Source organism: Phoca vitulina, unplaced genomic scaffold (genome assembly GCF_004348235.1).
Source record: "Phoca vitulina isolate PV1807 unplaced genomic scaffold, GSC_HSeal_1.0 scaffold7, whole genome shotgun sequence".
Taxonomy (NCBI): Eukaryota; Metazoa; Chordata; class Mammalia; order Carnivora; family Phocidae; genus Phoca; species Phoca vitulina.
In genome coordinates, this window is record NW_022589710.1 from 60,446,518 (window position 1) to 60,470,161 (window position 23,644).

Genomic DNA, 23,644 nt, shown 5'->3' on the forward strand with positions numbered 1-23,644 from the left:
TGGACTTAGAGTCAACTCTGCCAGTGGTTCCAGCATCCTTACGTGGACCCCCACACTGCCCCCTCTGACCTCCCCACGCCCCAACCCCCTAGGCCCAGCACCTGCCATCCCCCAGGCTTCCTCGAGGTTTCTCTGAGTCAGGTGGCTCAAAGGCCTTTGCTCTTTCCCAAATATCTGCACCCTTGTTATAGCTCAGCACGACCTGACACACTCTAGGTCACTCAATCACCTTGTCTGTCATCTGGCTCCTCTCCTAGAGATGAGTTTTGTTGTTTTTGTTTGGTTTTGTTTGTTTTTTACTCTTGTTCTTTGCTCTAACCCAGTTCCTAGAACAACATCTGGAGCTTGCAGGCCCTCAGAAAAATATCCATAGTACAAGTGAGTGGGAGACAGACCCCTCCTTTCTCCCAGAGCCTCTTTGTTTGATAATGGCTTTGGTTCTAAGGAGAAGATGAGGACATTTGTCCCCAAGGTCCAGGCCCTGCCTAGGGGCACCCAATAAATGGAGGAATCTTCCAGGCCACCCCTGGCCTATTGCACAGATGAGAAAACAGACTCGGAGGGAAAGGACTCGCCAAGGCCTAAGCCTAGTTGGTGGCAGAGAGGAAATGGGAGCTCTCACTCCCAGCTTCCATGAGAGGCCTAATCTGCCCCTGGGGGAGGCCCCCAGCCAAGTGAGGAGGTTTAAAGATGATCGGGAAGCCTTTTGGTGCCAGAAGATAGTTTTATGTTTCTAAGGGTGAGGGTTAGAGGAAACTAACAGGCCCCAGGGTGCTTCTTTTCTGGGTAATTCTGGCCTCCAGCCTCTTAAGTTCTTTCCCCCGGAGGAGATGCTATGACCTTGTACTTCAGGGCCTGGGAAGAGCTTGCGTCAGTATCAGCTGGGCTGCCCTGGACTTGAACTCCAAATGAGGCCCACTGAGCCCCCGTTCCACAGCCTGTGGACGTCCATGGGGCCGCCATACTGCCCCTCCCGGCCCCACAGTGCCTGCAGCTGCCTCAGACACTCCTGTTGTCCTGGTGACCGGGCACACTTTTCAGTGTGGACCCAGCGGGGAAATCCACAAGTATCCATGCACACACAGCATCCGTGAGAAGGAAGGCTTCTCGGAGGATTTGGGAGTGGGGGCGTCAGGAGGGAATTTTAGCCAGGACCCAGTCCTTCCCTTCAGGAATTGCTGTTCCCTCCTCAGGAATTTTGGGTCTTGCAGGCCTCTTACCCCCTCTCCCCTACCACCTGGTTCCACTCTCCTGTGCCTTTAACGGGGCTCATCCTGGCCTCGTTCTCCCCCCACTCCCCAGCAGCTCCTTACAGCAACTGCTAGCCAGGGACGCAGGCAAAAGAGAGGCAGCAGCCACATCTTCCTACCTGTGTGACTACCTCTCTCTGTCTGATGCAGGTTCTCACCCCTGCAGATACCCTGAGAGATTTAGTTCCTCGGAATCAAAACTGACCTGCCAGTGTGTGTAGGGGGTCCAGTGGAGTGAGCATTTTGGGGGAGGGTCCGAGATCTCTTAAACTGGACCTCTTTTTGGGTTTTTGCTCTTTCTCAGGCCTGTGACTGTCCTCTTTCCCCCTCCCTGACTGTTACATCCTTAACCCCGGGGCGGGGGGGGGACAGAGAGTATTGACTGGGAGGGGACACGAGGGAGCCTTCTGGAAATGTCTGTATCGGCACAATAGAAATATAATGCAAACCACAAATGTAGTTTTAAATTTTCTAGTAGCCACATTAAAAAAGTAAAAGGAAATAGGTGAAATTAATTTTAATAATGTTTTATTTAACCCAATATACTCAATCTACTATCATTTCATCATGTAATCAATGTAAAATATTATTAATGAGCTCTTTTACAGTCTTTTTTTTTGCGTATCAAGACTTCAGATCTTGTGTGTATTTTACACTCACAGCAGGTCTCAATTTCGTCAACCCACTTTTCAGAGCTCAATACCCCCATGTGGCTAGTGGCTACGTTATTGGCCAGCCCATCTCTTTCGGGGTGGTAGTTGCATGGGTATAGACATATATAAAAATCTGTCTAGATGTATACTAACGACTTGTATGTTTCACTGTAAGTTACACTTCAATTTGAAAGTTTTTAAAAAATCCTCTGCAGAGCTCTGCTCAAACGCCCCATGTGTTTCCCTTGAAGCCAACCTGGGTTGGAATTAGCTACTTCTATTGCATGGTGCTCCCGTTATATTTATCCCAATCTTCTGCTTCAGCTGGTTGCTTCTGTGTAGATCCAACTCATTTTATGATAAGCACCCTAAGGTGAAGATCATGGTTTGTTTATTTTTTAATTCCCCAGAGGACTGCTGGGTTCATCGATGCTAAATGAATGAGCATGGTTTAATTGAATCTGCATCTGTTATACACAGCTCTGTGGGCTGGCTGCAGGAGGGGCTGATCATTTGATTCTGTTCTCAGTCCTGTTCCAGATGTTGGCAAAGGAGAGGGAGAGGAAGAGGAGGAGGAGGATGGCGTGGGGCCTTGTCCGCCGGTCGCCCCGAAGAACTGCCTTCTCCAGCGGGGCATCAGTGTCCTGGAGAAGCTCATCAAGACGTGCCCTGTGTGGCTGCAGCTCGGTCTGGGCCGGGCGGAGGCAGCCAGGATCCTGCTGCAGGAGGCGTCTGGGGTGAGTTGGGGTCTCTTTGCCTTGTGGCCGGGGGTGGGCGGACACAGCTGCAAGGAGCTGCCCGGGCTCCCACCTAAGCAGCTGGCCTCTGCTTTCCTTTCTTGGGCTACTCAGCTTTTCGACTGGGGTGTTTTTTCCAGAACGCAGGAGTGAGAGACTGGCGGGACATCTGGTTCCTGCTTTGGAGAGCAGGTGTCCCCCCTGGAGAACAGGGGACTGTGTGGCTGGCGTGGGCTGTGTGGGCACTGGGGCACTGAAGAGGCAGGACTGACACTTGGAGAAGTCAGCCACGCATCTGGGACCAGAGGGGATCAGAGCTGGAGGTACCTGAGAAATCACATCACACCCCCTTAGTTGACATGAGAAGCAGGGGCTGTGTGATGGAGGCAAAAGCTTTTCTGCAGCCAGGCTCTGTGAGTTGAGCCAAGGGGCTTAGATTTTTCTGAGGCTCACTTTTCTCACTTTGAAATGGGGCTGTTAGTGAAGGTACTCTGGTCCGAATAGTATGAGCATCACAGGGGAAGGAAGATAGGTAGATAGTGAAATGTGAGTCAGAACCCATCAAATGCCACCCACCCCACGTGTTTTTCTCTTACACGCCACTTCCTTTTTAAAAAACATTGAGTTTGTTTAATTATAAAAGTGACAAACATGTGTAGTCACTGTAAAAAAAAAAAAAAATCAAGCTGGACAGAAGTGAAGAGTCTTCTCAAAGCTTTTGCCACCTATTCTCTTTCCCCTCACCTACTTCCCAGAAGTCTTTTTTCGGTTTTGTTTGTTATTGAGGTGAAAGTCACATCACAGAAAATGAGCCGTTTTCAAGCACACTATTTAGTCTGTTCACAGAAGCAGCACCGCTGTCTGCTTCCAAAACATTTCATCGCCCCGACATAAAGCCCCGCATCCATTAAAGCAGCCGGGCCTTCTTCCCCTGGCCCCGGCAATCACCAGTCCGCTGCGGAAAGTGTGTTTGCTCCAAGCGCATGGTCTGTCTCTGCAGGCATTATCTGCAGAGTCCCCGGTGACAGCAGCTGGGGTCCGTCAAGCACTATGTCCCAGGCACTCACCGAGGGCGTGCACGCGAATCAGCACCGTGTGTGCTCACGGCAGCCCTCTGACGTGGGCATTGCAATCAGGCCCATGTTACAGAAGAGGTAAACTGAGATGCAAAGAAGCTGAGTGACCTTCCCCAGGTGACTCGGGGAACAAGGGCTGGAATTTGAACCCAAGCAGTCCGGCTGCTCCCAGGCTATGTCGTATCTGCATGTGCAAAGGGAATCCTACCTTTCAGCCGCTGGGCTCACCTTCAGTGCGGTAGGTCGTGCTGTGGGCGCTGTGTCTGGGGAAGAGTCCAAGCTCCCACATACATGGGGCTCAGGATGAGATAAAAATCCATCAAGTAAGCGGTTGTACCTGAAAATCGGAATTACTGGAACTTATGGGCCCTCCAACAAAGTTCCAACCTCCCCTTGCCACAGAGCCCCTACCAGGGGGAGTGGGGACCATAGAGGCCGGACAGCCCAGTAGAATCCTGCCGAGACCAAAGGGGGGGTCTCCTCTGGGTATGGTGGCAGGCACCCTGCGGGCCAGGCCAGCCCCACTGCAGCACCAGGGGCAGCCCGGGAGTCTGCAGATCCCTCTAGAGTGGGGAGCTGGGAGGGGGCTCCGGGGGCAGTCAGGTTGACTGTCGTCCTCAAGAAAACAAGCTCTGTTGTTTCGTCCCTCCCCACCAAAAGGTTTTCTATTTTGAAAATCATATCGGGGACTTACGCCAGCGAGTGTCCCAGTCAACCTTTCCAACATGTCCAGTCAACCAAAGAATCACCCACTTCCCTGTTAGGTTCTGAGGGGACTTCCCGCCCTTCCTGGGGGGATGCGGCTCAAAAATAGGCCCAAGTGCAAGGTTTGGATGCTGAGGGATGGCCATTTTCTGGGCCTTTCTTGGTCACTAGGGGAGATGTGTCCTGGGCATGGACATAGATGCGGGTGGACAAGACAGTAAGGACCCGGGCACCTGGGTGGCTCAGTTGGTTAAGCGACTGCCTTCGGCTCAGGTCATGATCCTGGAGTCCCGGGATCGAGTCCCGCATCGGGCTCCCTGCTCAGCAGGGAGTCTGCTTCTCCCTTTGACCCTTCCCCCTCTCATGCTCTCTCCCTATCTCATTCTCTCTCTCAAATAAAAAAAAAAAAAAAAGACAGTAAGGACCCTTCGTGGGAGAGGCAAGTGCATCTCCAGGGCAGGCTGGGCCAGCCGAAGTCCTGACTGCTCTGCCCCCAGGGGTCAGCAAAAAGCAAAAAGCAAAAAAAAACTGTCTTCAAAAAGTTTAAGATAAGCCCAAATCAAAATAACAAGAGTGGCTCTATGTGAAGATTGCTTCTTGATGCGGGGCTCTGTACCAGCATTAATGCCAAGTCCTATTTGATGTCATCTCATTGAATCCTTGTGATAATCCTGGGAGGCCTCTGAATCTGCCATTATCCCCAATTTACAGATAAGGAAACTGAGGCTAAGAGGAGTGCCCTAGTTTGGGCTTCCCCAGAAGCAGACCCTAAGACAAGGATTTGAGTTCAAGGGTTAATTTGAGAGGTGATGCCAGGGAAGCCGGCAGGGGAAATAAGACAGGGAAGGGAGGCAGCTAATAAAAGGTACGTGATCATGCAAGTTATCGCAGCCTGCAAGGGGAGCTGGATCCTGCTGGATCCTGCTGGAGCATTCTGTGAACCAGTGTGGAACACATATCTCAAGGCCATCCCACCCAAGAAACTAGCAAGCTCCTTGTCCACTGACTCCTGAGAGCCATTGGTTCAAGGCTGTGGGGTGTGAGGATCTGTCTTCCAGTACCTTCTCTCTGCCCTGAGGATGAGAAGATCTGGCTGTGGCCAGAAAGAGATGTCGAGCTCTGGGGTGATACGGGCAGACTTCCTGGAGGAGGCAGATGCTGAGCTGGGTCCTGCAGGATGGATGGGCAGGACTGGGATGGGGGAGCAGAGAGGGTCTGTTGGAGAATTGGTGGGTCTCCGAGCCAGCCCTGAAGACAACAGAATTGGAGCAGATGTGCCTTCTCTTGCCTTCCCTGCCCCCTCCCTCTCTGCCTTGATCCCTGACTCTTCACATCTGTATTTTCAAGCAGAAGCAAAGCCCGAAGTTCATGCTGTGATAAGAACAATTGGCCAACTTTTACCCAGGTTGTTCTTTGCACAGTCTTATCTATCCCCACCGTGATTTCTGTCAGGTGGTTGGTATTATTAGTGCCCTTATTTCCCCAGTGAGGAAGTAAAGGTGAGGAGAGGCTCACTCACTTGCCTGAGGCCACACAACTAGTGAGAACAAGAGTCTACGGGGTGGGACCTTCAGCTGGGTAACTTCATCCCAGCACTGAAACTCAGCCAGGGCAATGCTTTCCTCATTTTTAAAGCTGCAGACACAGGTGCCTGGGTGGCTCAGTCGGTCAAGTGTCTGCCTTCGGCTCAGGTCATGATCCCAGGGTCCTGGGATCGAGCCCCGAATCGGGCTCCCTGCTCCGCGGGGAGTCTCCTTCTCCTTCTGTGCCTCCCCCTGCTCATGCACTCTCTCTCTCTCTCTCAAATACGTAAATAAAATCTTTTTTTTTTTAAGTACTTTAAAAAAATGGAAAAAAAAAATGGTACAGACACCACAGGTGGCCCCCAGGCTGTGAGAGCTTGAAGGGTCTTCAGAGATCGCCTGGACCCCACCTCTCCTGATGAGGAGGATGCTTCCTCCTGTCCAGAGGCGAATGGTCAGGAGACCAGGCATCTGGCTCCTTTGCCCACCCCCCAATATCTCTGTGATCTTGACCGTGCCCCACCTCCTCCACCCCTCCCCATCTCCCCTCTCTGCAGTCTGCTTCTCTGATAAGGTATTGGAAACATACTGGCCCATTTTTGATTTGGCAATCAAAAAGCCGCCTTTATTCATTCTTCACCCAAATGGTGCTTTTTTTTTTTTTAAGTTTAATTTTAGAAATTTTAGATTTACAGAAGAGTTGCAAAGACAGTATAGGGAGTTCCTGAATACTCCTCCCCCAGTTTCTGCTACTGTTAACATCTCACACTGGTAGGATACATTGTCACAATTAATGAAGCAAGTTTGATACATTCACATGAACTAAAGCCCCTAGGTTTTGCCTAATGTCCATTTTCTGTTGCAGCGTTTCATGCAGGGCACCGTCTTACATTTAGTCATTGTGTCTCCTCAGGCTCCTCTAGGCTGTGAGAGTTTTTCAGACTTTCTTTGTTTCTGATGTGGCCTTGACAGGTTTGAGGAATACAGGTATTTTAAGGTATTCGGTAGGGGGTCCCTCTCTTGGGATTTATCTGATGGTTAGACTAGGGTTATGAGTTTGGGGGCGGAAGACACAGAAGTAAAGTGCCTCTCTCAGCACATCATGTCAGAAGTACCTACTATCGGGGCGCCTGGGTGGCTCAGCCGTTAAGCGTCTGCCTTCGGCTCAGGTCATGATCTCAGGGTCCTGGGATCGAGCCCCACATCGGGGTCCCTGCTCAGCGGGAAGCCTGCTTCTCCCTCTCCCACTCCCCCTGCTTGTGTTCCCTCTCTCGCTGTGTCTCTCTCTCTGTCAAATAAATAAAATCTTTAAAAAAAAAAAAAAAAAAGAAGTACCTACTATCAACATGACTCATCACTTACTATCCGTGTTTACCTGGATCACCTGGCCGAGGTGCTTGTCAGCTTTCCCCTCTGTAAAGTGAACCTTTCCTCCCCTTATGCTGCCCTCTTTGGAGGGAAGTCACTATGCACAGCCCATCATCAGGAAGTTCCTTGACTATCTACATAAATTATTTGGAGTTCTTCTGCACAAGAGACGTGTCTCATCTTCACTCATTTATTTATTACATCATTTACTTGTAGGAATATGGACTTGTGGATATTGCCTTTCTGCTTTGGGTTATAATTAATACTACTTTAATGATTCTGTTGCTCAGATTGTTCCAGCTTTGGCCATCGGGAGCTCCTTCAGTTGGTTCCCGTGTCCCTTTGACATATGGCCACCATTGCGTGTGTATGTGTGTGTTTGGTTTTTGGAGCGCTTCCTTACTTCCTGACACCGCATGCTCCAGGATTGTCTTGTATATTCCTTGTCCCAATCCTAGAATCAGCCATTTCTCCAAGGAGCTCCGGTTCCTTTTATTAGAGAATAATATTAGAAAGCAAGATCTGGGTGTTATGGGTGTTTATTGCTACTGGTTTGGAGTATGGAGTGCCATGGCCTGGAGGACAACAGGTAGTTTTTAATGAAAGAAATCTCTCGTAAGATTGCTTTTTGTAGTGGGGGTTGTTAGCTCAAGAGTCGGAATAGCCTGTATGGTGATACGGACCAGCCATGTAGGTGGTTCAAGGCACCTTCCCCAGGTGTGAGCCCAAGGAATGCCAATTCCATTCAAGATTTGTTTGGAAAAGCATCAGTGCAGCCCCTCTCTTGCCCCTCCCGGGCCAAGGAAAGAAGCACGGTCAACAGTTCCCGCAGGTCTGTTGTGCCTTAAGCACCCTCTCTCATCTTTCCAACAGCCCTGTAGAACAGGGGGCAGGCTTCCTATTTTATAAGTGAGCAAAGTCAGCTCTGATGGTAAGGAGCCTGCCCGTGTAATCGGCTGCTAAATGCCGAAGTGTGACTTGAACTTACCAACTCACTGCCTTCAAAGGCTTTAAAAATGTCTCGGCCTCATTCCCAGAAATGCTGATTTTTTTTTTTTTTTTTTTTTTTTGGGGTAGAGCTCAGGCATCAGCATGTTTTAAAAAGCTCCCTAGGGGGGCACCTGGGTGGCTCAGTCTTTAAGCATCTGCCTTCGGCTCAGGTCATGATCCCTGGGATAGAGCCCCGCATCGGGCTCCCTGCTCAGCAGGGAGCCTGCTTCTCCCTCTCCCACTCCCCCTGCTTGTGTTCCCTCTGTCGCTGTGTCTCTCTCTATCAAATAAATAAATAAAATCTAAAAAAAAACCCCAAAAACTCCCTAGGTAATTGAGAAACTCCCCTCCGTGCCAGGCTACCACTTCAGTAGAAGTAATGGGAAAGGTGGGCCACATGTGTCCAGAGTGGGCTCTGGCCACTGACCCACTGGACCACCGGCCTCCAGAGGCCTGGCAGCCCCCGAGCTTCTGGCCTCTGGGAAGAACCAGCCACTTCTGTGACTGCTCCGATGGGCATGATTGGAAAGTTTCCCCCCAAGCAGCTGGAAAATAGTCCTAAAATAACCAAAGTAGAAAAGCAGACAGCTCTAGAGTGTCCAGGCCAAAAATGGATAGTAGCAGTAAAATCATTATGGTGTATTGGGCTTTGGGTTATTATATATTTATTTGGAGAGGAGGAGGGGCATGTGGAGGCTGCATAGTTCTCTCCCTGAGCATATTCTGTCCCAGCTGTTATGGAAATCAGTTTGTCTTTCCAAAAACCCACTCTGGCTAAGGGTAGGCAGGGCGAGGTTCCTACAGCCAGCTCTTCCAACCTCGTGGACTGCAGTCATTTCCCCGGGAAACTCAGTGCCAGCCTCTCAGGATCTGGGAAAGACCCCAGGACGCTGCTCTGGGAGAGTATGTTCGAGAAGAAAGGAGTCCTGGGACCCTTCAGCCCCTCACTAGACTGGAAAAGCCAGCTCAGAGAGGGGTAGTGACTTGCCAAAGGACACAGCAAACCAGGGGCAGAACTAGGAGGGCCACCAAGTGTCCTGCCTTTCAGCCCCGCACTCTGATGGCTACCCCACAGCTGTTGTGGGGGTGGGGACAGGAGAATCCTAGCTCTTCAAAGAAAACTGGACCCCTAGAGTGGGCATGGCCCAGTCCGTTTGTACAATTGCGGGAAGAGGGTTCTTCTGCTTTCTGAGAGTTTCTAATGCAGGGCACTGGGGAAGCTGACAAAAATGGGGGCGGGGGGGGGGAAGAGGGAATAGAAGGAGTGGGATGACTCAGATGTCGGCTCAACAAGGCACCAGACTGTGCTGTTCCCATAGAGGGGAGAGGCTGAGTGAGGACACTGGGGCACAGCAAGGTTTGTTGGCAGCCTGGTTAATCGGGGAAGACTTTTAGGAGCAGTGGGGGAGGGTGGGGGAATGACTGAACTGTTCCACTCCTTATCACCCTGGGTAGCCCCTGCAGGGGGACAAAAAAGGCCCCCACGGCTGCACTTGTCACCTCCTGGTCCCTCACTCCCCACCTTGAGCTTAACCCTTCACTCTACACTGAGGCCTGAAGTCTGGAGCTGCTAATGAGGGTATCTGTCCTTCTCCTGGGTGCCTGGTGTCCCACCGTGCTTCCTTTCTGACTCATGGAGCCGTGCATGAACTGCTGAAGATAGGAATGCTACCTTCTTGCAGGAGGGGGTTCTGTGCCATTTGTCCTCAGGACTCGAGGCAGGTAGAGGAGCACTGGGGAGGGGAGGCACCATATACCGAGGCTTATTATATAGCCGACATTCTACTGAAGGCACCTGCGCAGGTCTTTTAATAATCACTCGAGGCAGGAGCGCCTGGGTGGGTCAGTGGTTAAGCATCTGCCTTCGGCTCAGGTCATGGTCCCAGGGTCTTGGGATCGAGCCCCGCATTGGGCACCCTGCTCAGCGGGAAGCCTGCTTCTCCCTCTCCCACTCCCCCTGCTTGTATTCCCTCTCTCGCTGTCTCTCTCTGTGTCAAATAAATAAATAAAATCTTTAAAAAAAATAATCATTCGAGGCAACTGGGTCAGCTGGGAATGCTTTCAGCTTCAAGTAACAACAAACCCAGCCTATGGTAGCTTCAGCCATAAAGCCACTACTGTTCATCTAATGAGAAATCTGGAGGTTGGGGTCCAGGGTTAGCTTAGCAGCTAAGTGATATCCTTAGAACCCAGGGTGTTTTCACCTTTCTGTTCCCCATCTTCAAGGTGTTGGCTTTTTGGCCTCTGATTTGTCACTTCATGGTGACAAAATGGCTGCTGCAGCCCCAGCCATCTCACTCATTCAAAGGCGAGAGGTCACAGGCAAAAGGCTTTCTTCTCCTAGCAGTCTTTTGGTCAGGAAACAAATATTTTTTTTAGATGCCCTTTTGGTCACCCCCTAACTGCAAGGGAGGCTGGGAAAGGGGGTGAATGGCAAAAAGGAGCAGAATAACCATGATTGGCTTTTGACCAAATCCTCCTGCGGCAGGATACATTGCATCCAGATCGGAATTGGAGTCAGTTGGCAAGAAAGGGGAAAGACTAGTTCTTGGGGAGCTGATAGCGACTGTCCCTGGCAAAAACTGTTACGAGCACATTTTCCAGAGGAAGAAGCAGCCCCAGAGAGACCACACAGCTCAGAGTAGCCAAGCTAGGGACTGAACTCAGACCATCTGGCTCCAGAGCCTGCAGGCCGAAGTCATACATGGAGGGGCCCCAAGGCCCACTGCTCTGAGCGTTCCCCTTTCCCTCTCTTTCTGTTTCTCCTCCCCCCATACTTTTCCCATCTGTACAATGGGTAAAATACTCCAAGCCCCAGGCTGAGAGTTGGTGCAAAGTATCTAAAACATCTAGCCTGGCATAGAACGCATACTCAGTTGACACTCATGGGTGCATTGGTTGGAGGATGTGACCTGCAATGTCACAACCATGACCTGAAGGTCATTGACTTTGCGTTCTTGTCCTGGTTCTGCCACTAACGACTGACATGGCCTTAGGAGGTCTCTGTCATCTCTGGATCTTGGTTCCTCTGGCTGGAGAGTGGGGAGCTGGGCACGTCACTGGCTTTCAAACTCCCCCCACCCCGAGCTCTGGAGACCTGCCCACAGCACCTCCTAGAAGGAAGAGAGGAGCAGGTACCCAAAGGATGGGGCCCATGTCCATACACCCAGTGGCTCTATCATTAGTGACTGTTACAGAGCAAATCACTTCAAACTTCAGTGGCTTAAAACTGTCACCATTTGATTTGCTCACGATTCTGTGGGTTAGCAGTTTGGGCTGGGTTCTGCTGAGCAGTTCTACTGCTGGTCTCACCTGGGGTCCGCCATGCAGCCGCAGTAAGCCGGCAGCTCAGCTGGGGCTGGCTGGCCTGAGGTGGGCCCACTCACTTGGCTGGTGCGGGCTGCTGGCTGGGCCACGTGATTCCAGCAGACTCACTCTGGGGTCCTCACATGACAGCTATGGTCCCAAAGGGTGAGCGTGGAAGCTGACCTGCCTCTTACAGCCTAGGCTCAGAACCCCACAGTGCCCTATGTGCTGCATTCTTTTGGTCAAAGCAAGTCCCACGGCTACCCCTTCCAGGTGTGGGGAAATTTGATGGGAGAAGCTGCAAGGAATTTGTGGCCATTTTTAATCTACCACACAGGAGAATGGTCCGTGAGTCCCTTTTTCCTATCTCCCCCTCTGGAAAAAGATACATAGTAATCATCTTGCTAATAATTACTTATTTATCAAATGAGATTATGCATATAAAAATCTTAGCATGTGGCTTAGTGCTCAGTAAATGAGAGCAGTCTACTCCAATAATAAAGATTGTAAGTACTTTTTATTAAGTGCACACTCGGTGTCAGGCATTTGACGTACACAGTCAGCAATTCTCACAGCAACCCTGAAAGATGGATATTATCATTCTCACGCTCACATGAAGAGATTGAGACCCGCAGGACTAAAGGCAGCTGGTCCGTGGATCCACAGCTAGTGCGTAGTGGAGCTGGGATTTGGGTCCCCCTGCATCTCTCAAAAGCTAGCTGCCGGGGTAGAAAGAGAAGCAAAGGGGGCTTGAAGAATTTGCACATGGAACCCCCAAGGGTGTTGGAGCAAGAGCGCTGGGTGGCCCATGCCCTTCAGCCTCCTGTGCACTCATCTGCAATCACCATTGTGGACAGACCCTCCTTAGGGGATAGGCCAAGGCCACCCCGAGGTGGAGCATAGGAGATTCCCCATGACCTAGAAAGCCAGGGGTCGCTATGCATTATTCCTCGCTTTGCTACACAGCAACACTGCGTCTGGGGTGCTGTCTGGGGATCTTTCCCAAAAGAGACCCTGTGACTAGCTGAGCAGCTAAGCCTCCCCAAAGGGGAACACGGAACAGACTCTCTTGTTCCAAAGGACAGTGGCCCAGGCAGACCCTTGTCTGTGTCCCCCTCCCTCCTGGCTAACTAGGCAGGAAGGGTCAGAGGTCTCCTCCAGCTTCCCTCCCCAACCTGCCCCCACTAGCTCACAGCCTCTCCCACCCCCCCACCCCCGCCCCGCATCTTCCCCCAGTGCCTTATCTTGGCTTTTCAGATAAGAGCCCCAGGACTTGGCCATGGTAGAAGGAAGTGCTACGTGAGGCTTTGTGGCCGTGCAGAAAGGGTGGGTGTTGGGCATTCAGAATTGGGGACTGGTCAGAACCCAGCCTGGGGGACTTTCCACCCCTGTCCACACCCCTACCCCCCAATGAGTAGATGACACAGACATGACAGCAATAAAGAAGCAAGGTGCTCCCGGTGACACCTGGGTCTGCGTCCTGCTTTGGCGCTTCCCATCAGCATGGCCCTGGGTGTGTTCGGCCTCTCTATGCCCTGAGTCTTCCCCCATCAAGGACGGATAGTAAGTCCCTACCTCACGGGGCTGCGGTGAGGAGTGAGTGGGGCCAAATATAAGGAAGGAGTGTGGCAAGGCACAGGTGGGAGCCACTGTTCCAGCCTCCGGCCCCTTAGCATCAGCTGAACCACTCTCCCAAGGAGATCCCTCCTGGTTCTTTTTCACAATTAACACGAATAGCAGACTGATCCCCAGTTCGCTATGGAGCCTGAGACCGGGAGACTGAAGAACAAACCCCAGCTGTGGGAGGGCGGGGGGCAAACGGAGAGTTAATCCTCAGGGAGCATCAGTGGAGACCCGATTATCCCACTGGGGGCTTTCCTGTGCGACCCCAGGATTTCCAACACGGAGAGGCGGGGCTGTGGTTGGGTTCTTGTGTGTGCTGGGTGCTCTGGTGTTGTTATCCCCATTGACAGATCAGAACACTGAGGCTCAGGGAAGCCACAGAATTACCCAGGGCCATGGAGCTCATGACTGGCTGCTTGGGGCCCTCTGGGAGCCCAAGAAAGATACAGATTGTGACAGACTGACTCTCCTCCCAGCTGGAGCAGTTCCTGTCTTCTCTTTCTCTCGGTGAGGGTGGAACACAACACCGATGTGTCAGCAGAGTGAAGAAATCTAGAAATAAGTGCGTGCTGGGTATGCAAGAGCCAATTAGCTTGCAGGGCAGCGTCAAGGAGGTCCCCGGTTGAGGCCAGCAACCATGCTTGGTCATTGCAGTCAACCTAGGGAGAGATCAGTGAGGGTCAAAAGAGTCAAGGAAGAAGGCCAGGCCAGTAGAGTAAGAAAGAAATCTACGTTGGACTGTGGCCCTGGCCCTTTGTAGGTCTCTCTCTCTCTCTTTTTCTCACTCTCTGACAAAGAGTCCATCCTTCTCATAGGCATCCTTCTCATCTTCGATTCTCTTCTATTTTATTTTGAAAAAATAAAAATAGTGGGTGGCATTTGCACCCATGGGTCATGACCCACAGTTTGAGCAACACAGGCCCTCCTTCCTGCGCCGTTCCTGACACTCGAGGTCGAGAGGCAGCTCGGCTACGTGCATGGCCTCTGAACAAGGGACCCACTGGGCAGGTGTCCCCACACATAGGCACCACACGTGTAAAGGGTGTGCTTTCCCTGCAAAGACAGACACCCCCGCCCAGTTTGGTTTCAGTTTGGGGCACCAGCCTTAGCTCCCACCCCAGCTCAGGATCAAGGATCCGGGTTTGTGCTGTCGGCCTTCCGGGGGCACCACCAGCTGCGGCTCAGGCCTCCTGTCCCAGAGTTCCAGGTGGGAGGCCCTGGGGCAGCCCAGAGTTCACTCAATCCATACTCACCCCCCCACATACACACACACTCACTCACTCTGCTCCGACAACAATTCTCTGACTCCAGTGGGGTGTCCCACAATTCAACCCCATTCTGACACTACCCGGAGTGAGTGCAGGCCCCAGAAGTTAAAGGTCCGGGTCCCCAACAAGGCTGCCCAGACTTCAGGTGCCAGACGGAAGTGAGGTCCCCAGGCTACCCACACTCACACTTCTAACTCGGCTGCAAACACGACCCCCATTCAGGGTTGACAATTTGCTAGAATAACTCGGGGAACTTCCTGAAAGCACTATTTCTGTTGACCCTTTTATTCTAAAGGGCCCAACTCCAGAGCAGCCAATGACAGGGACAAAGAGGGGTGAGGTCTGGGGTGGGAAGGGGCAAACAGAGCGCCCACACCCTCCCCTGGCAGATTCCGGGCACGTCTGTGTTTTCACCAACGAGGAAGCTCCAATGGAGTCTGAGTGCCCAGGGCTTCCAGTGAGTTTTATCTCACAGACGTGATGGACTAACCTGTTGGCCATCCCAGCTCCAGCTCCTCTCCCCAGTGGAGGAGGTCCAGGTGGGCCTGGGAGTTCCAACCCTCTATTCTCCTGGCTGGCTTTTCTGTGGCCAGACCTTCCTTTGATACCAGGGGCCCACCATGAGTCACCCGTTAGTGTGAACTCAGGTATGGTCAGAAGCAGCTCATTATGAATAATAAAAGACACTTATCACCCAGGAAATTCCAAGGGTTTTTGAAGCTCTGTGCCAGGAACCGGGGACAAAGACCAGATCTACTTGTTATTATACTACACTCACCCACCCCCATGCACAGACTCGCCCTCACGTTCCCTCACACACAGCTGGTTCCCACCGGCCTAGGGGGCAGAAGGCAGCTTGACCTTGGACCCCTGAAGGAGAGGCCAGGTGACCTCTTTTCTTTGAAGGGCAGCAGCCTGTTCCTGGGGTCAGATCAGGCTCAGGAGAACGCATCAGCTCAGGATGCCACAGCTGTGGGTAGGCAGGCATCCTCCCTGTGTGCAGAGGCATCTAGAGGTGAGCTGGCCTCCAGCTGGGTCCCCTAAGGAGGGCCACCTTCCAGGCTGGGGCACATTTACAGGCAGCATCCCACCTGCATTTTCACCCCCAGAAGCCTTCCTCCCGTCCTCCCCCGTCCTCTCCTGTCCTCCCCCGGACAGGTTCTCATGCTCTCTCCACCCTGCCCTGCTCCAGGAGAGGGGCTGTAAACTTCCAGCCACAGTCTAGTAACTCATGGGCTCATGGTGTCCCTGCTCCCAAGGGGACACAGCCTCTCTGGGCCAGGTCCAGGGGGTACAGGGGTGGTGGAGTGCCAAGGGGGAATCCGAGGGGAAGGGCCTGAGCTCAAATCCCAGCTCTAGCACTTACTAACCTAGTAGTCTTGGGCATGACTTGCCTCTCTTTACCTCGGTTTCCCCATCTATAAAATGGGGATAATAATAACACCCCCCCCCCATAGCTTTAATAAAAGAACTAAGTGAGATGGAATCTAGTCACTCGGGGTTAAGGCTTGAGGCAGACTAGGGAGGCAATATGTATGTGGTAGCTCCTACTAATCAATAATAATATTATGTTGTATTAACAATTATAAAAACATAGCAACATGATAATAGTCATCAATAACAATGGCAGAGAATTTGGACCATCACAAAAAGGGTGGAGGATAGTGTGCCTTGGTGGGGAAAGGGAAGAAGTGGCATCTTAGTGGTTCTCCAGAGCCTCTCGTGCCTGGGTCCACGTCCACAGGGATGTCCCAGTGGCTACCCAACCTTCCCTCAGCAACTTTGGCCAGACTCCGGTCTTCCAAGCTCCAGCCCAGGTACTTGGGGCCTGAATGGGAGAGGCTTAGACCCCAGGGTTGGGGGGAGGTTAGAGGTGAGCATACATGCTGGGGTGTGAGTTGAAAATCAACATGACTCCCCATGCCTTAGAGCTTTACTAAGTACAGATGCAGGACCACTACCCATATCAGAATCCCCCGATTCTGGGCCCCACCCATCCAACAGCATTTCACGGCTGGGGCACGGGAACCTGCCTGTTAAACACCCCTGCCAAACTCTGTGTCTACGACACAAAATTCTTTGGGAAGCATTGATTTAGTTGGACCTCCTCTGTGGGCATATGAGAAATGGAGATTCAGGAGCCAGGGGACATGGGCCAGGTGACACATGGCTCTCAGGGCAGAATCCCCAGTTCTCCAGAGGAATGCTTGACTCCCCGACACTGCCTCCTTGTTTCTGGAACCTTCTGGATGACTTCCATCCCATTGTCCTTCTAACCTTCACCCAAGTATTTGATTCATGGAGTTGCCCCCCTTCTTCCATTGCAGACGTTCCTGGTCCGTCGGGACAGCGGCTTGAAGCACCTGGTGCTCTGTGTCCACTTCCCTTCCCTGAACGAGGGCTCGTCCGAGGTGCTCGAATACACCGTTAAAGAAGAAAAATCGAGTAAGTACCTGTCTTCCTGTGCTGGCCCTGACCACACAGCAGCGGCAGCATAAGATGCTACACCACACAACCACAGACACTCCCAGCAGGCCAGAGGGGTTTAAAATTAGAAGAAGGGGGGAGCTCTCAATCCCCCGAAGTTATTTGGCCGGATCTGTTGTGAACTCAGTTTATCAGTCAAGTCAGTATGAGCTTCCGCTCACGCATGTCATGGCGTGGTGGCTTTGCTTCCTCGTGGTCTCTGTGAAGTTTCTTCTTGTCAGCTCAGGCTGGAGAAAAGGAAGAAAAGGAGAGGAACTGTCTGGGTCCCTGGTCCTAGAGACAGCTCAGCACACACGCAAACCATGATCTTAGACAAGTCACTCAACCTCCCCGAGCCTGTTTTCTCATCTGTCAAATGCACATAATAGTCACTGTTCTGCCTGAGTCACAGGGCCTTTGTGAGGGTCAAACAGGAAAGCACTTTGGAAGCCAGAAATCCCGTGTGTGCACAGGGTTGCCAGGAGCAGGCCTGGGCCCTGGTGGGAAAATGTTTGGGGGTCTCCGATCAAGGGCAGGTTTGTATTGATATGCAATGAAAAGATCCGGGCCTCTTATGGGTATTAAAGTATTAAGCTCCAAAAAGCCTAGAAGTTAGAAGAATCTAGAGAACATTCCAGACGTCAGCTTAGGTCCTCTTATAAATCCATGGGGTTATGGGAAGTTTTTTACCCTTAGTTAGAAGCAGAGTGAAAAGAGTTAAAGAAGATGATAAAATATATATTAAGTATTTCATAAATATTATATATTCATATCACATATAAATATAATAAATACTTTGGAGATATTTATTAAATATTTTGGACTAGTTTCTCAGGAAGCACTTGGCCCAACACTGGGAGGATGCACAGATGAGTAAGCCCTGGCCTCAAGGGTCTCCCAGTCTAGCTGGGGGGGGGGGACATGATGGGGTTGGGAGAGACACAGACATCAGTACTTGCTGTGCAGTGTGACAAGTGTGACTGCAGAAGGACCCCTGGCTGAGGGACACAGGGGATGCCAACCACAGCCGGAAGGATTCCAAGAGGGCCTCAAAGAGGAGAGAGTACAGGCTGGGTCCTGCAGGGTGACCAGTGGGTATTCGTTCAGTGAAAAGCGAATCTTCTAGCTCCAGAGGTGGATGAGAAAGTGAAAGCAGAAACAGGTTGCTTTTCTTGCTATAAGGGGGCCTTGCCATAGAGACCCTGATTCATTGTGTGTTCAGCACAGAGTTGCCGAGTGTCACCCCTGTGTCAGGAGCTGCTCCACCGCTGGGGACACAGCAGGGGACGAAACACAACCCCTGCCCCTCTGAGCTCACATTCAGGTGGAGGGAGGAGACAATAAAAAAGTAACAATACAGGGTGACCTTGAGATGAAGAATTGCGCTGTGCAGAACGTGGAAGCGGGATGATTAGCTAGTTGCCACAATAATAACAAAAATTGTCATGGATTAAGCCCAGAAAAGGCTAGTGCCCTGCTCCTGTGCAAGATTCCTCATCAGTGGGGAGGGCTCTTCCAGGGACCCTGGCCGACAGTGGCTCTGCAGCTGAGCAGGTGGACTCCTGGCTCCCAGGGTGGACTCCAGCCAAGAGGAGGCCGGAAGCTTGTGGGAGGGTCTTACCAAGGTCTTGTCCAGAAAGTGGGTGTGTCACCTGTGCTTGCATTCCATTGGCTAAAACTCTGTCATATGACCACACCCAACTGCAAGGGAGACTGGGAAATGTGGTCCAGGCCTGTGCACAGGCAGAAGCAGAGGACTTGGATCCTGGTGAACTGTTGCGAGTCTGTAAGGTGGTAGAATATGTGGGGTTGTTACTTTAGACAGCAAACCTCAGTGATCCCTGCCCTGCAGTGTCCAGCAGGGAAGAAAATGTAGGGATCTCAAAGAAGAAGGAGGGTCATAGTTTTCCCAAACCAATATACAGCACCCTCTAATGACTGCAGAAGGGTGAGGTTGTTTGGGGCACCTAGTGCTCTCCAAGAACCTGGGCCCTTTCTCAGATGTTCTCAGCAGGTGCCTGGGAGTACACAGACCCCTGGGTGCAAATTTGGCCATCAACCAGGTTCAAAGACCCACCTGCCCAGGTCCTACTTACCTACAGTCCCTTTAGAAACCTGAGGGCCAGTTGTGCTCGTGAATTTCAACACCAGCCTCTGGCAAGTAGCTGAAGGTAAGCAGTGGTGATTGCTGAGCATGCATCCACAGATGCTCTAGAAGTGCAAGGAGGGAGCTTTGTTCAAGGGCAGGCTGATAGGGGAGGCTTCTCGGAGGAAAAGGGAACCAAGCTGGACTGACAGAACGTGTGGAAGATGTGCTTTTCTCTTTTGCCCCACGCTTTTGTCCCACTTCCCCATCCTAGACTCCAGGGCAATCACTTCTAGGTCTTTCCAACCCAAAAACACCCCCTGGCCTTTCGGGACTTGGTCAGAAAGGATGCACAAGTCCTACCCAGTGGAACCAGGATCTCACGTTGGGTTGCAGTGCCTCATTTCCAATTAGGAGCCCAGGGGACAACCCGGGGCACCTGGTCATGGAGGCAGCTTACTTCCCCGGTGCATATCTTCCTCCCAGGACCATGTGGTAGAATCTCATTTCCCACTTTTGATTAATTAATTAATTAATTAATTATATTTTAAAGATTTCTATTTATTTATTTGAGAGAGAGAGAGTGAGACAGAGAGAGCACGAGCTGGATGAGGGGCAGAGGGAGAAGGAGACTCCCTGCTGAGCAGGGAGCCGGATGCAGGACTCCATCCCAGGACTCCAGGATCATGACCCAAGCCGAAGGCAGGCTTAACTGACTGAGCCACCCAGGTGCCCCTCCCACTTTTAAACTTTTAAACATTCAGTGCTCAACTTGCTGAAAAGACCATCAAAACTCAAACCAAAATTGCTTGATGTAATGTAACTCTTTCAATCACAATTCGTGTCTATTCCCTGTGACTACACAGATGTCCTCTATAAGTTTGCATGTGTTTTATTTTGCTCTTTCTTTATATTATGCCACTGCTCCCCAAACCTCAGACCCCTGAACCCGGACAACATCAAGAAAGTACCAGGTAATGTGTTTCTTTTTCCATGTTGATTCGCTGCTCTGACCTGTTTGCTCCCTCTTCCTCATTCCATACCTTCCTCCTTCACATGGTGATTGAGCACAGACTCTGGAAGCCACATCGCCTGTGTTTGAATCCCAGCTCTCCCTTTTACCCCCTGTGTCACCTCTCCAGGCCTTACTTAACTTCTCCAGGCCTCTACGCTACGGAGGATAATGGTGTCTCTCCCTTATGGTGCTTGAAGGAGTTAGTGTGTCTAAAGTACTTAGGACAGGGACACCTGGGTGGCTCAGTGGTTAAGCGTCTGCCTTCAGGTCAGGTCATGATCTCAGGGTCCTGGGACTGAGCCCCACATCGGACTCCCTGCTCCGCGGGGAGTCTGCTTCTCCCTCTCCCTCTACCGCCCCCTCCTGCTCATGCTCACTCTCTCTATCTCAAATAAATAAATAAAATATTTTTTAAAAACAATAATAAAGTACTTAGGACAGTACCTGGAGCACAACAGAGGGTTATAATTATGTTTTTATTATTATTATTATTATTATTATTATTATTATACTATTATTAATCCTTCTGCAAGATGAAGCCAAAAGGAAGAGTGGAATGAGCCTACACAGAGGGTTCCAGGCTCTGGGTAAATCCCAACCACCGTGTGCACCCGCCTTGTAGACCCTTATGTGAAGAGGGAGCCACCAGCCTTCTGAGTCCCCTGTGGCTGTGGTGGCCGCAGTGGGGGTCAGCCTGAGAGGAAGTGGGCAAGGGGAAGGCCCAGGCCTGGACCTGGGGCCTTTTGTTGGGATTCCCCCACACTCAGGCGAAGGAGGGAGACAAGGGAATCCCCCGAATGCGGGTGGTCAGCCTCATCTGTGGCCCTGCTCTGTTTGCTCTCAACCAGAAAGGCTCACTTCGGCCCCCTCTGTGCTTCTGTGTGCTTGGATGGTCTTCTGGTTCCTTGTTAAGAGTTTCTTTGCCAAACACCAAACCGGTAGCTGGGGCTACTGGTGCTGTGGGGACAAACAGCCCTGAACTGCAGTGCTGTCCTCTGTTCGGCTGGGGGACCGCAGGGCGGGGCAGCCAACCCTTTGAATGAGCGTCAGCAGCTGCTACATCCTCAGCCCTCCTCTTGCTGCACGGAGGAGAGAAGACGGCTTTGCCGGGTCTGGGTCGCCACTTAGCTTCACAGGGACCCTCAGAGGTCAGATGTTTGTGTGTGGCAGGTGGGGGCGGAGAGCCAGCAGAAGAGGCCCTGGGGCAGGGGACCCAGGGGACAAAGGAGCAGGGCATAGGATGGATGGAGGCTAGGCCAGCTGCCCCATTATGGCCAAAGTTAACCACCCGGCAGAGGGGACGCGAGCTACTTTTTCATTCATCTGCACCCTTGAAGATGGTGACATTACACAGTCACATGATGGCGTTTTCTCTGCTGGCTGCTAAAAAAAAAGAAAGAGAGAACGAAAACCAGTTGGCCCCATCTCCAGAAGGGGAACCATCAGACAGTGACACACAGTGTGGTGTGGCCCCTACAGAAAGTGACTGCCTGGCACTCGGCCCCCACCGTCCTCCCTGCCTACTCCCTGCCACCCTGGCTGACCCCCTGGCTTTAGAAAGGCTGGCCTGCCGAGCTCAGTTGCTCTTTCTTCTTGCCCTGAGCAGCTCGCTCAGTCTGAGGTCTGAGGTTTTAGGCCAAGTAGTTGAAGCTGATAGATGCACTTGTGATTAGGAGTAGAGCCCACCTCATGGGTAAATGTGGTGGGTGTTGTGCTAATTGGTGCTGATGGTTATCACCACTGGACTGGGGGAACTGTTACACCAAGGAGGAGAGATATTCTAGATGAGTTTTCCTGGGCAGCAGAGATCCATATGTATGGGCAGGTCAGAATGTCATCCAGAATGCCTTTGAGGTCCACACAGGAGATTTGCATTGCTGCTCCTGGGTTTGACCCCTTCTTCACCAGTTGACCATTATCCTAGGATGAGACTTAACCTGTATTTGGGCCACAGTGTATTTCTTAAGTCCATAAAAAGGTAAGGAACAGTTATTACTAGCCTCGAGGTCAGAGCGAACAAGACAAGCTCTTGCTATTTTAGCAGGGAGGCGGTGCTGGGTTGTGGTGAGTCTTACACGCTGGTCAAAGCAACCCTCTTTTGAGAGCATGTGCTTTGGGAAGGCAGATAGTCCTACAGCGTTCTTCTGTCTCTGTCACCTTGCGACATCAGACAAGCGACTTATCTGTGCGTCGGTTTGTTCGTGTGCAAGACGGGAACACCTACAGCGCCACTGCTGGAGGATAGAAGAGCTAATACAGGCAGGGACAGGGGACAGGATTCCCTGGTGCGTGGGAAGCACTCAACAGCGTCGTGACTGTGTTACCATGATTTATAATAAGAAATATATGTTTGGTCTCCATTCCAGTTCCGGGCACAGAGCTCCCCAAACCCTTGGAATTTCCTAAGCAGTAGGAGCCATAAAGGTGTCTCGATACTCATGACAAACCCCTTTGAACCACACCAGACTTTATACAAGGACGGCCGGGGCGGGGGGGGGGGGGGGCTGGTTGCCAGGGGAACCAACCACATGACTCGAGGGTTGGACCTTTCAATCCCACACCCTGGACTCCAGGGAGCCAGGAGGGGCTGGAGGGTGAACCAACTGCCAAGGTCAATCATACCCACATCACATACTGAAGCCACCACAAAAACCCAAAGGATGGGTTTCAGAGGGCTTTGGGGTTGGTAAGCATGTAGAGGTTGAGGGAGAGTAGGGTGCTCAGAGAGGGTGGGGAAGCTCCCTTCCCCTTCCCCATCCCCTGCCCTGGGCAACCCCTTCCATCTATATCATTTTATAAGAAACTGGTGACCTAGTATGTAAGACCTTTCTCTGGATTCTGTGAGTTGCTCTGGCAAACTCATTGAGCCCAAGAAGGGAGTCATCGGAACATCCCACCTCTCCCTGTTGGGTCACCAGCGCAGGTGACCACCGGAGTTGCAGTTGGCATCTGCAGGGGCAGGGGCAGGGGGCTATCCTGTGGGGCCGAGCCGTTAACCTGCGAGGTCCACACTACCTGCAGGTGGACGGTGCCAGGATGGGGGTGGATTGTACGGCCACCCGGCTGGTGGAGGAGAACTGCTTGGTGTTGTCGGGGAAAAGATGCATTGGGACCGAGATTTGGAGTAACTTCCTAACATCATCATGTTGTCTCCTGGACAGAATGGGGCTATTTCTGGGGAAAAGCTATCCCCACGTCCGCGTGGAAGAAGCATTCAGGAAAGACCAGCAGTTATAATTCGCTATGGGGATTGAGTAACACCAACTTACACCTCAAAACCATTGTTTCCTGCAACGCCTCGCTCCCAGAGAACTCTGCTAACAAGCTGATTGATTCTTATCGAGCAGTGGTTGTTACCCAGGGAGATTTGGGCTAAAAGCTAACCACAGTTTGTTTCTGGTTTCAGCCATTCCCTTTTTGGCCTCCAGAATTGGGGTTGGCCCAGGAAAAAAAATACACCGTCGGATAATTTAACTCCAAGAACTTTATTGTAAAACTCTGGTGAACTAACTTTCTTTCTTTCTTTCTTTCTTTCTTTCTTTCTTTCTTTCTTTCTTTCTTTCTTTCTTTCTTTCTTT

General features: G+C 51.5%; 1 protein-coding gene across 1 annotated transcript in view; it reads left to right on the forward strand.

Moving 5' to 3' along the window:
* RIN3 (Ras and Rab interactor 3) overlaps positions 1–23,644 on the forward strand; it is a 123,197-nt gene that overhangs the window by 35,234 nt on the left and 64,319 nt on the right. The window contains exons 2-3 of the mRNA XM_032404692.1: positions 2,433–2,640; positions 16,827–16,944. Coding sequence (XP_032260583.1) covers positions 2,433–2,640; positions 16,827–16,944 — 326 coding nt within the window. The remainder of the gene's footprint in view (positions 1–2,432; positions 2,641–16,826; positions 16,945–23,644) is intronic.